Source organism: Nanorana parkeri, unplaced genomic scaffold (assembly GCF_000935625.1).
Source record: "Nanorana parkeri isolate BGI_ZX_2015 unplaced genomic scaffold, ASM93562v1 scaffold279, whole genome shotgun sequence".
Classification (NCBI taxonomy): domain Eukaryota; kingdom Metazoa; phylum Chordata; class Amphibia; order Anura; family Dicroglossidae; genus Nanorana; species Nanorana parkeri.
In genome coordinates, this window is record NW_017306547.1 from 667,448 (window position 1) to 681,281 (window position 13,834).

A 13,834-nucleotide genomic window follows, 5' to 3' on the forward strand; every position below is an offset into this window, starting at 1 on the left:
CCCCCACCCCCCCCCCCCAGTTTAAAAAAATTTAAAAGGTTTTTTAAAGTTTTTAAATTGTTAACATTTTTTTAAAAAGGAAAAAAATATATATATGTTTAATAAAAAATGATGAGAATATAGTGCCAAGGAGGCTATTAAAGATAGGAGACAAGCATACCACATTCTAAAATTGTATTTCACTCCTTATTTTGTGACCTAACCCCAAAATAAACTAAAATTCCAGACATTTGATATCTCCTAAAAAAACGGACAAATAAAAGAATTAGGAGTTCCTTTCTGTTAGCTACACTAATTCTGTACACATTATTATTGCCAAAACTGTGAAAAACATGTTTTTTTTTTAACCATTTTGTATATAAAAAAAAGAATTTATATAAGCCAAATATGTGTCACAAGACTGGATGGACATGTGTCTTTATTCAACCTCAAATACTATGTAAGTTAAAGCCAATTTTGTCTTAACACATATATAATATGTGTAGGTGCAATGAATGAAGAAGATGAAAATGATGGTAAAACACATAGCAAAAATGCCAAAATTGCTCCGGTCCCCAGGAATGACATTTTTTTCTAAAGCTGTGTCACTAAGGGGTTAATTAACAAAATGAAAGAAGGCTATATAGTACACAACTTACCCGTGTGAAATCTATATTTAGCCCCGGGACTGAGGAAAGCCCTCCACCCATGAAGGCAGCCTGGGACAAGACAACTCCAAACGTGGGCAAGCAGCCAAACTCATCACTGCTTTCAAACAGGAACTTCAGGTGATCTGGGTCTTTGGTGGACATGCCCACTCCCAAAGCATACAGGATAGGCTGAATATGAGTGTAGCTGTACACTGTTGGAGGCAACTTCTGTCCTATAGCCAGGGCCTGTTATTTAGAAAAGAAAAAAAACACAAAATCAAAATGCATGTTACCAATAAATAATAAACACATCAACAAGTGGGGCAGCACAGTGGCGTATTAGTTAGCGCTTCTGCCTTGCAGCACTGGGAGTCCCTGGTTCGTATCCCGGCCAGGTCACTATCTGCAAGGAGTTTGCATGTTCTCCCTGTGTTTGCGTGGGTTTCTCCGGAGTGGGAGGACTCCGGTTTCCTAGGTACTCCGGTTTGCTCCCACACTCCAAAGACATGCTGGTAGGTTAATTTGCTCTCCTCTAAGTTGGCCCTCTAGGTATGCATGTGAGATAGGGACCTTAGATTGTAAGCTCCTTGAGGGCAGGGACTGATGTGAATGTGCAACTATGTAAAGTGCTGTGTAAATTGTCAGCGCTATATAAATACCTGTAATAAATAAATCTAGATTTAGCAGGCTTTTAAAAATGTTGGTGGCCTATATTCCTCCAATGGCTTCAAGTCTTTCTAGGTCACTTCTGCATGAGGGTGCCTAAGAGTACTGTAGCCGCTAGTCAAAAAAGACAACCAGGCAAGTAGCATTCTAAGATGTGGTTTGCAATGTCAGACTACATCTTTCTTACTAAAACAATCAAAAACCTTTTCTTTTTTTTTTTATTGCTTCACAATAAACTTTTACATCTTTTGGAATTTTGATTACAAGATTTTCCTATCGCATATGTTATCCTGATTTTTAAAATCCTTAATATAATAATTTTCATCTGAGCGGACTTTTAAAAAACAAAAAAACAGTACTGTCCAGCTTGTGGTCCCCTGGAATAATCAGCACACCCATCCACACCCACTGGGCAAACCCCCTGTTTTTTGGCAGTGCGCAAGGCCAAAATCTCTTTAAAGAACTCTGAGCAAACAAAATCTTAACCCTTGCAGATGGGCTACCCCTGTACTACATGGGTTGCATGCTCGTTTTGTCTAGGGAGCTAAAATAACATAGTTATACTTGGCCAAACCATGATCCCAGCTGGCAGTTAGACTGGTCCCTTCAGCCTCTCTCCCCCTCCACTACAGTGTATAGGATGTGAGGACACCAGGGGACATTCCATCGCTGGAGTGGAGGAGGAGACAGGCAGAAGGGACTGCTGTAGGAGCCAGCTGGGATTGTGGTTCGGGTGAGTATCACTCTGCTATTTTAGCTCCCTAGACAAATTGCGCTACCCCCACACTGCAAGAGTCGAGTTTATTTGCCTGGAGTTCTTCTTTAAAATCAATTCACACCAAAGCCAATAACAGGATCCTTCTAGGTTGGCAAATAAGTATGAGCAAAATAGTAAACTTCATTCCCAACGTATTCTCTAAGTGTGCTTAGTTACGAGGAGGATAACACTATGTACCGCATATGGTGGTCATGCAAAATAACATTTCATATACCGTACATATATTGCTTAATTTATTCAGCCACAACTCACACAAGGGCTTAGAAGCCCAATTCTCACATGAGAGTTGCTCTCATAAAACAAATAAAGACCCTTTGATATCTGTACTGTCAAGCAGTCTGGCTTGCTGGCTGCAGTATTGTGTTTTTCAGCTGCGGATTGATGATTCTGGCCACATGCAATCAGCTCTGGAATTGTTCTATGGCTCAGGTGGCGAAGTAGCTCCGTACGACGTACGTCCTTGGCAGCGAAAGGTTTAAACATTATCAACCTGTGCCCCAATGCTCACAATAGCATTTTCTGGCTGATCAAGTGCATTCCTGTTACTGATTCTGGACTGCCCTTAGCTACGGTTATTAGACTACTCTCTTGTTTGCCCCCTGTCTCGACATTCAGCTACGTTTTCTGGATTGCTTTCTTGTATGCTGCATGTCTTGACCTTTGGCTATGTTTTCTGGCTTATAGCCTTGTTTGCTGCCTGTCCTGATACTCGGCTACATTTCCCAGATTATTCTTTCAGCTCTCAACACCTACCACTGCCCTACACTATGTTTTCCTGTGGGCCTGTAGTGACCCAAGTCCTAAGGGCATCTAAAGGTGAAACACAAAGTCACTATATGCTTGTACCACTGTGTTTTCTTAGATAGCCTTACATATACATGCAGTAATGCAGGTTTATGATATAGGAGAAAAAGGAAAAAAAAAAAAAGTTATTTAAAGGAGAATTATGAGGCGAGTGATTTTCAATCAGCCTCATAATCTGAGCCGATGTGTGACAATTAAACTGTCAGTCGGCTCAGTAGATCGGGAAGTAAGCGAACACATACCACTGGGTGGATCTTGACAGTATTGTCGGGATCCGTCGCGACTGCAGCAACTCAGTATACCGTGAGCTGTAGCTCGCGGTATACTAAGCTTTGGGTCACGGGAGGACACTAGTTTGTGTTCTCCCGTGACCCTTAGGAGAACTATGGGGAAAAGCCCTGACCCCACAGTTCTCCTTTAAATAATTGTAATTGGAAATGCTAAAGGTGCCCCACTGAATTATTTTAAGCATGAATCCTAAAGCAGAGGTACCTTAAAAGAAGATAAACCAGCACCTGAACTGGATAGTGGGTACATATACACTCACCGGCCACTTTATTAGGTACACCTTGCTAGTACTTGGTTGGACTTACTTTTGCCTTCAGAACTGCCTTAATTATTCATGGCAAAGACTCAAAAAGGTGTTGGAAACATTCCTCAGAGATTTTGGTATTGACATGATAGTATCAGGTGCCCAAAGTGTGCCAAGAAAATATCCCCCACACATTACACCACCAGCCTGAACCGTTTATACAAGGCAGGGTGGGTCCATGCTTTCCTATTGTTTATGCCAAATTCTGATCCTACCATCTGAATGTCACAGCTGAAATTGAGACTTATCAGACCAGGCAACGTTTTTCCAATCTTCTATTGTCCAATTTTGTGAGCCTGTGCTAATTGTAGCCTCTGTTTCCTGTTCTTAGCCGACAGGAGTGGCACCCGGTGTGGTCTTCTGCTGTTGTAGCCCATCTGCTTCAGGGTTCAACATGTTGCGAGTTCAGAGATGGTATTCTGCATACCTTGGTTGTAACGAGTGGTTATTTGAGTTACTGTTACCTTTCTATCATCTCGATCCAGTCTGCCTATTCTCCTCTGACATCAACAGGGAATATTCGTTTACACAACTGCTGCTCACTGGATATTTTCTCTTTTTCGGACCATTCTCTGTAAACCCGAGAGATGGTTGCGTATGAAAATCCCAGTAGATCAGCAGTTTTTGAAATACTCAGACAAGCCCGTCTTGCACCAACAACCATGCCATGTTCAAAGTCACTTAAATCCCCTTTCTTCCCCATGCTGATGCTCGGTTTGAACTTCAGCAAGTTGTCTTCACCCAGTCTAGATGCCTATATGCATTGAGTTGCTGCCATGTGATTGGCTGATGTGTTGCCACACAATTGAACAGGTGTCCCTAATAAAGAGGCCGGTGAATGTAGGTGTCTGCAAAATCCTAACCTGCAGCATTTTTCTATAGGAATTCTGAACACTGGTTGGATGACTTCTCCCTTACTAACTTGGTTTCATCTACTGGCCATTATATGGTATATGCAGCCAACCTGGCTAATGGAGAGGTATAGGTGTGGGACTGGACATGCCATACAGATTTGGGACATCCATGTTACATTTCAAATAAAATGGACAATGCATGTAGACAACTGTAATTGCCTGCTATACGGTCCAGAGGTCATTGTATCTTTTTTTTTTTTTAAAGATATCAAATACTACTGAAAGTGTTACATATTACAGCAGGCGCTCTAATGCATGCCTCATTTCAGCTTCCAGCTGCAGTGTAGGAAAGTGATACACAGAATGATTCCAAGAAATGACACCAACTGAATTGACAAAATGATTTCATAACTTTTGAAGGAATACATATATTAACAAAAGGGTGTTACCCTTGTAGTAGTTCTTTAATTCCCAACTATTGTCCATTTTTTATTCAAGATACTAACAAAATCTGTTTACTTGCCAATGGCTTTGAACACACATGCAAACATTTATTTATGCACAGAATGCATACATTATATTGAATATGTAAAAACAAAAGCTTTGAAGCCCCCAAAATTCCCATGCGGCATGCACAAGGTATTGTTGTGCACAGCATCTGTCATAGTAATGTTCTGATAAAGCACAGCTGAAGACTAGAACAGCAGTCTATACTGGCAGCAGTGAGATCAATAATTAAGCAAATATTCTTCCAGGATACACATACTGGGAGAGGAAATTGCTTGAAGGTTGTGAGTCACCTTTATTTAGAGAAAAGGATGTCTGTATGAGCGCCTTGCATATTATGCTTCTAAACCTTCAGGGGCAGAATGGACCTTTATCAAGAAGCCATTCTATAACTGAACAGGAAAAAGAAAAAATGAAAAATAATTAAGATTCTGTTTCTAAGGCTGAACCTGTGGAGCCAGCCCTGCAAGGCTCACATTGAAAAATACTTTCAATAGAACATGTTGTGAGAAGCAAGGTATCAGTCTTACCTTTTCTAGGGGGACACACTTTAAAAGACTGTTTAAAGGGAAACTGTAGTATTTTTTTCAGTATGCTCAAATAATGAGTTACTACTATTAACTTTTTTTACAAGCAAAAACTTGTCAGTGCTTTAGAGCAGTGGTTCTCAAACTAGTGTAACCTCAGGACCCACATTTGTCCCTGGCCATTAAGTCATGACCCAAGTCGCATCACAATGGAACGCACGGCATTGCGGTACCGTGCGCTCCGGTGCAGGCGATTGAACTGTGGGTGGGAGGCGCGTTTGGGGTGCTATTTAAATAAATGTCAATGCAACACAACCCACCTCCCACCCCAGAATTCGCGGTAGGTGTGATTTAGCATGGTACAGTGCGTTAATCGCACGGAACTGTGGGATTAACGCACTGTACTAGTGTGAACGGGCCCTCAAAAACACTAGACGACGCACAACCACAGACACAATCTTACATACACACCACAAAATGTTTTTAATTTTTTCTCTTTAAGATCTACCCAGTCTCCCTATCTTACGAGAACTGGAGTGGATCCTCAGCCTGGGGTCCAGTGTGGGCTGCTGTGCTGTGAATCTATCCATATGTGCATTGCTGGTACAGCTCTCTTGTGCGCCCTGTAGAGGTGCCGGGAACCAGAATGTGATGTCACCCCCGGCCAGGCACTTCCACAGGACTTGTGAGGGAGATGTAAGCAATGCACGTATGAACAGAGCTCCCTCGCAGCCATAGCCTCAATCCACCCCACCTCCAATTGACACTCGGCGCCGGGCAGCATATTTTGAATGGATGCTTGGCGTGTGAACTGACAGTGCTACGCCAGGGGGAGGCTGAGGAACCTCTCACCTAGAAAAGTTGAAGGTATGCAGTGACTCAATGAACACATGGTCACAGCCTACTTTTAGGTCACAACCCACCAGTTAAGAACCAAGGCTTTAGAGGAAGAGTCTCTAATTTAATTTTGGTACATATCACCATAAGTGGACTAGCTATCCAATTTGTGTCGCCTCTTAGCCTTACCCCATAAATGTATGTGTTCCGTATCTTGCATACCTAAAAAGTTAATAACTTCATGCAACAGGGAATAAAACACTCTATACAATTAGGCATATTTTTGAACTATACACCAGGGGGAGGATTTTAAATCATCTGCCCAGCTACATGCCACTAGATGGAGTTGGGGAGCACACGAAGTGCAAACAGCATGCGCCCAGCGTATGGCTGGTTGGATGATTTATAAATCATCCCCTAGCAGACCAAAATGTACAGTGAGCCACAGAGCCCTGAAAGGAATGATCATTACAACTCCACCATCCATCAGAAATGTGAAAGAAACCCCTCGTTAATTGTAATGTGTGCTGGAAGCGGGGATATATAAATACCTTCTGTATTATGAAGCAATACTATACTTTCCATTGATTTAGAGGAAGGGGTTGCTTCTGGCATGTTTCTTCAGGACCATTAAGACAGTTGCACAAGGTCACTCCTATGGATTTGCTCCCTTGCTGATCCAGAACTCGGCCAAATCTCCTTCACTAGCAAGGGGACAGTAAAGGAGCGACAACTTGCATGACCAGCGAGGGAGAGACTCCATAGAAACAGGTATACAGCCTGTTATCGATCCTGTTGCTTGTAAGTTGACACCAGTGACAGAATACCTCATGTGACATGGTCCGAATGGGTGGTAGGCTATCCTCTGACCAGGTCTAAATCACGTGCTGCGCATCAGAGCAGTAACAATCAGCACAGAATGAAAATGCTTTCCTGAGTCTCACTTGTTTCCTAACGTAGACCTACATAGTTGACTGAAGCATAATTCCATTAAAAAAAAATCAAGATATCCCAACCAATATGTTAATATATCTATCTCTCTGTCTCCATCTATCTATATCTATATATCTATATTAGAGGTGCACCGAAATGGAAATTTCAAAACCGAAATAAAAAAAATTGTCATGCTGAAACCGAAAATGTTTTTTTATTTGAATTCTTTCAAATTTTTAAAATATTTTATTTTTATTTATTTTTTATAAACTTTTACATTTTTTTATATTTCTTTTTATTTATTAATTCATTTTTTGTTAAATATTTTAATTTTTTACTTAATTTTAGGGGCTAATATTTCCCTTTTAAAATAGAAAAAGAGATTGAGGACACAAAGTCCTCAATCTCTTTTTCTGTATCCCCTGTTATAAATGAACAGAAATCCTCTATGAGTGTTCCTGTTCATTCATAACTTGAGAACATTGTGTGAGAACAGGAGGTGATGTAGCTCACTCCCATTCATTCATAATTGAGGCTATAGTAAACATACCATGTCCTCAATTAACTACAAACACTCAGTGATCACTGATCGCTGGGTGTTTGTACTCGCTCTCCATCCTGTCAGCTGTCACAGGAGGCTGAGCGAGCGGTGCAGGGAGAAGAGCTCAGCCTCCTGTGACAGCGCGGGATGTCTCCGCCCCCACACCGCTCTGCCGGACTGTGATAGGAGGCTGAGCGTTGTGGGAGGAGAGACGCTGGCCGCTCACAGCGCTCTCCCGGCTGTCACACTTTCTCTCCTCCCCGCTGCCCAGCGGGGAGGAAAGAAAGCAGGGATGCGCCAATGTATCGGCATTTAGCCAAAAGTGCAATTTTCGCCCGATATGTTTCAGCGGCCGATATATCGGTGCACCCCTAATCTATAAATAGATATATTGACATATTGGTTTATATATTGATATATCCAGTTTATCAAGCTTTATGAATGCTTGTGGATTAAGTACAGGGGAAAAAAACTTTTAATCAGAGAATATGAGCATAATAAGAAGCAGGATTGCAATAAAAGTCAGTAAAGGTTCAAATCCACTGGAGACCTCAGAGCTCTCTAGCAGAAAAATGAATAGGCAGCACACTGAATGTTTAGTACTGGAAGAATTTAAATATACTTACTGGGTCAATACCAGAAGATGAGGAGGGTTTCTGACTTGTGGGATTCATAGAAATTCCTTTGCCTGAGTCAATGTTTGACAAAACTTCATAGAGTGTGCCGGTGGACTCTAACATAAGAATAAAAATACATATAATAAATACATTATACAACAAATAATCATAGCAATAGATTCTGACTGGGATCTTGATACTGGTATTTTCAGCACACCTCATTTTTGGTGCACAGATTTCATTAGAGAGGGGAATGTGAACAAGGGTTTAAGTTTGCTTAAGGAATGAATGGTGTTAGGGTTGGGCTACAAGGAGAGATTTGTGTCAGACATCAGTCTCTGTACTGAGAGCTCTGTAAAAATTATTAGTCCAAATCTTACAATGCCAAAAGCCAATTTACCACTTATATATATATTATAGATAGACCATTCTGATATATATGGTACATATGCATTAATACTAGGGAACTAGGGATCCACCGATAATACGATTACAAATAATCATTCACAAGCTGTTCCAGTTTCAACTCATTTATGAATAAATTACACAGTATAACATAACACACTGTGCCACAAACATTCACAGTATATTCAAAAGCTGCAAACCTATGGATTCAGTGAAAAGCAATAAGATCCAGAAACATCTGTTTCTGAGCAATAGCCATTTTAACAGGCCCTATGTAGTCTAAAATAATCTACTAGTGTAGATGGTGGAGTAGATTTATACCAAGACTGACTATTAAAGTAGCAGAATAAAGCAAAACAAATGGACTTTTAATCCTAATTATTCCCTACTATGTCCTTGAAAAGACAACACAAATATTGGTTAGAGATACAGTTTAACATAGCGCAGACTACAAGATCAGCCAATGGTACGGTGGTCTTTGGAGCAGGAAAGAGATGGATGCCCTGTGTGGGTAGGCAGGCAGATCGTACTTGCGATCATCGCAAGCCCGCCCCCCTGAGGGGCAGGCTTCCGATGACTGCAATGCTGAACAGGCAGTGTGCGCGTGCGCACACCGGCCCGTTCGGCAGTTATCTCTCGATCATGCTAAAAACCAGCCGAAAATCGTACGATTCTCAGCTGGTGTTCCACCATGCTCGAAATACAAAAGTCATGCGACCGTACAGTTGAAACGGTCGCACGCCTTCCATACACTGCACGATTATCATACGATCGTGGGATTTCCCGCGATTCTCGTATGATAATCGTGCAGTGTATGGGCACCTTTACAATGCACCAATACAGTTGCCTGAGATTGTAGGATTGAATATTACACTTTGTAACATTAAAAATAAAAAAATAAATCTAAATATGTTACATAAAAGAGATGGAGTGCAAGCAGAGGCCATCTCACAATGCTGCAAAGCTGACAATATACATTAATTAGCAGTCAGATGCTTAGTGCTAAACGATTGTTAAATTTACATGCATACTAGTATGCTCTCATACACTTATGTTTATGGAGGAGCGAAGGAAAGATACCACAAGTACCGGCCTTTTCTAGATGGTCATTAGGAGATTTCTGCTGTTACCAATAAACAGTATGATGGTTTCCAAAATGGACCAAAAGCATCAGGATCAAAACAACTATTATATACGAGGGCGAGTCAAAAATGATCCGCACTCCGGTTATATTAAAACTTCTGTTGGCCACACTGTCTTATCAGAGCTTTCCATTCAAGGCTACTGTCTCCCCTGTCACAGCTGTGCAGGTGTGAATGTGTGAATGTGTTACGTCAAGGCATTTGTAACTGCAGTGCGAGAAAAATAGATGTGATTTGCACCAAAACAGAGCAGCGTGCAGGGATTAATTTTTTGTGGTCTGAGGGTGTGCCTGGTGCCGTTATTTATTGAAGACTTTGTGCGCAGTATGGAAAAAGTGTTTTGTCATGAAGAAGTGTGTATGAATTGACTTCTTCTGGAAATGCTACATGCCTGACTGCCATTGAATATAAAAAAAAGATATTCCAGAGGCACTACCCCACCAGTATTAACCCTCATTACCGCAGGCAATTCCAAGATCGTTAACTTATTGAACCAATACAGAAATAAATGACTGTACCTACAAATGGATCAGTCTGCAGAAGTTACAAAGGGATCTGAACTGTGACTTACTATGAAAATATTTATTAATGCAAAAAAAGTAATAAAAACATGACATACAAATTATATATATTGCACCTTACCCTGAAAACATTGATTAAATCGGTGTTTTCAGGGTAGGGTGCAATAAATCTACATTGTATGTCACGTTTTGATACTTTTTTTTTGCATTAATAAATATTTTAAGTTAGTTGCAGTTCAGATCCCTTAGTAACTTCTGCAGACTGATCCTTCCATAGGTACAGTCATTTATTTCTCTGACTGGCTGCCATACTGACCCAATAGCTTCAGTACTGTTACTTTAGTTTAGGCCTATGTCTAGGGTTTTAAGGAATGTGTTATGTGACCTCTTATTCGCTTATTTTTCAAATGAACAGCTTAATGTACTGTATGAAAACCAAAGCAAAAAAGTTCTCAAAGCAACCAGACTGCTATTGGCTAAAACGTCGCTTTGTTCCAGTCTTCATAAAACATCCCAACCTTTGTAACAGTTGTCATAAACTGCCCTCACATTGTACAAAACCATGTTTAATTACCCAAAGCACCAAAACATATATGAGAGGAACAATACTGCCAGGAACAGTTTTACTTTCAGAGTTTATTTTTCTTTATGCATATCAGGCATAACAATGTGCTTCTGGAACGTACAAGCAGTATAATAATGTCATTACCTTGTACTGTAATACTCTCGGACACAAACTGACTGACAGGGTATGAAAGGGTTTCACTGCATGCATATACTCAGTGTGGATTTTTCAATTACACAAAGCATAATACTGAATGAAGCTCCACATTGAGTAACTGTCAATCTCAAACCTTGCATAACAAAGAAGACATATTGCACATACATTTATAGTTTATTGTCGTGTTTTCAAATGCCACCAATATGCTGAGCACATAGAACAACACAAATACAAGGTACTGACACAGCGCATTGTTTTTTCTCATTTCACATTCTTTCCCAACTTTTTTTTTAACAGATAATAGCATTAAAAAAAAATCCCGTGTTGGCAAATTATTGCAATTCATGACCATCATCAGCCACAGGAAAACTGAAAGCACAGCACACCCCGCTGTGACAAGAGGAGGTAATGAAACCGAGCAATGAAGAAAAATGAAATCACTTCCATTGTGTTGCAAAGTAGTATGGCAAGGGCAGAAGGACGGCAAACAGACAACTGCAGCAAGTGAGGAAAGTTAAAACCCCTCATAATAGAGATCAATTGCACAAGCAGTCAAATAGAAATGAATATAGGATTAGATTACACCATGCCAGGTTATCATTAGAACTACTCAACTGCCATTGTCATTACAAGGGGGACCAGCTCTTCCCATTGGATTATGAACATTACACTGTAGAGCAGGAGTGGGGAACGTCCGGTCTGCGGGCCATTTAAGGCCTCCCCACCGTTCGCTAGTGTGACGCTGTAGACTGGAAGGGGTGATCCGCCACTCCACGCCTGCATTAGCTTCGTTAGTTGTAAGCTCAGCATCACCCCCTGGTTATCTCTGCTGTGCCTGTGAACGCTGCGTGCGGCTGTATCAGTGTGGCTGGCTGTATCTGCTTGACACCTCACATTATCTATGGGTTTGTAAGAAAGTTTTAACAGATTGTTCTCTCGCTCTCAGCACACTGGCAGTGCAACACTGGTCCTAAGCTGCAGCTAGTGGGTAAGGTTGTGTATGTGTGTGTATCCTGGGGGGGTTATTGCTGGGGAAGGGGGGGTGTATGTGTATCCTGGGGGAGTATTGCTGGAGTGTCCTGGACAACCTGGAACAGCAATTGCGACTAGCAACATCATCAATACAAGCTAACATCACACGCTTCACCAAAGAGAAGTAGTTCTAGCCATCACATTTGGGGTGAGTTAATTATATGTTTGACCAAATATGGCAGGCTCATTTTTTTAATCGATAATTGTTTATGGTCCACGAATGATGTTATAACTATCCAAATGGCCCTTGGCAGAAAAAAGATTCCCCACCCCTGTTGTATAGAATGCAGCTGGCCGAGTGATACATCTGCTGAACAACTGAGATACCATGCAACAATATCATGGAAAACGGGGGAGTAACTAAGGATCTCTGGGATAGTGTGGGTGTGTATGTGTGTGTCAATCTGAGAAGTACAGTAAGGCAGATATACCATAGGCCCAAGATTTTGTTTTTCAATCAAACTATCAGTTTAGGGTGGACCAGTTATTTAGTAAATGCACAAAGGTCAACATAATTCATTGCTAAGGCTATGTGGCAAAACATAACTGGTTGCCATTAGTAATCAGACTGGGGACATCAACATTATTGATTGCATAACATGAGGGGTAGAACTAATTGATGATGCTCCTGGTTCTAAATACCAAACTTAATTCTTTAAAATCAGTGTTCAGTGAAGTTGATGGATATCAAATTCAGTCATTTCTTGGCAACCACTAGTCATACCTTATTAATACCATTGGATGTCAAGAAACCATTCTGAGAATTGAGTAGTGGCCTGAGGACAGGTACCCCTTCCGTCTTAAACCTCAATAGGTCACAAGTAGATAAGTAGATTCTGTGGAAAAAGTATGCAGCAGAAAAGCTCTTAGCCCACGGCACTCCACCTGAAAGAAGGATATTTGATAGCTTCTTTTCCTGTTCATGAGTTTAGGTTCAGGACAGCTAGGAAATATTTGAATACACACTACCTGTCCAAAAAAAAAGTCACCACTTTGATTTAGCTAAGCGCATAGATCAGAGCCTTCCATTGTATAATAGGTCTAGGTTCAGCAACGTTATTTGGCCAAAAATGAGGTCAGCTGCCTACAAGAATATACTTAATGACAAGGTTTTTCCATAAATAGATTTATTTATTCTCCGATGCCACGGGCATATTCCAAAATGACAATGCTAGGGTTCATAAGGCTCAAATTGTGAAAGGGTGGCATGAGGCATCATTTTCACACATGGATTGGCCAGATCTGAACCTCAGTGGGAATCTTTGGTTTGTGGTGGAGAAGACTTTATGCAGTGGTGTGGCTCTCCCATCCTTACTGCAAGATCTTGGTAAAAATGTATGCAGCCCTGGATGGAAATAAATGTTGCGACATTGCATAAGCTTAATCAAAGCTAAAGGCGGTTCAATGAAATATTAGCGTGTGACTGTTTTTCTTTGGACAAGCAGTGTATGTGTGCTTTGAAGGAATCTGGTGCAGAAAGCAACATGAGGTTGCCATTATTTGCCCCTTTCTGGAAAGGCTAGATGCTTGGCTGCCCTGCTGACCCAATAGCTCAGTACTTTAGGAGTCAGAGTTCCAAATGTACATACTTTTCCCAGGCCGGCGACTTACAAAAGTACTCAGGCTGTTGTTCAGCCACATATGAAGCAAAAAAGAACTGGCACTCCAAAACTGGCCCGTGTAAATGAAAGGGGGGGGGGGGGGGGACTTTAATTTTTCAAAAAGCCC

At 41.1% G+C, this 13,834-nt stretch overlaps 1 protein-coding gene across 2 annotated transcripts in view; it reads right to left on the reverse strand.

The window, feature by feature from the left end:
- Window positions 1-13,834, reverse strand: part of HSD17B4 (hydroxysteroid 17-beta dehydrogenase 4) — a 242,148-nt gene that overhangs the window by 106,609 nt on the left and 121,705 nt on the right. For both annotated transcript variants that reach the window (XM_018557309.1, XM_018557310.1), the window contains exons 12-13: window positions 8,295-8,401; window positions 639-875 (exon numbers count right to left, since the gene is read on the reverse strand). In XM_018557309.1, coding sequence (XP_018412811.1) covers window positions 639-875; window positions 8,295-8,401 — 344 coding nt within the window. The remainder of the gene's footprint in view (window positions 1-638; window positions 876-8,294; window positions 8,402-13,834) is intronic.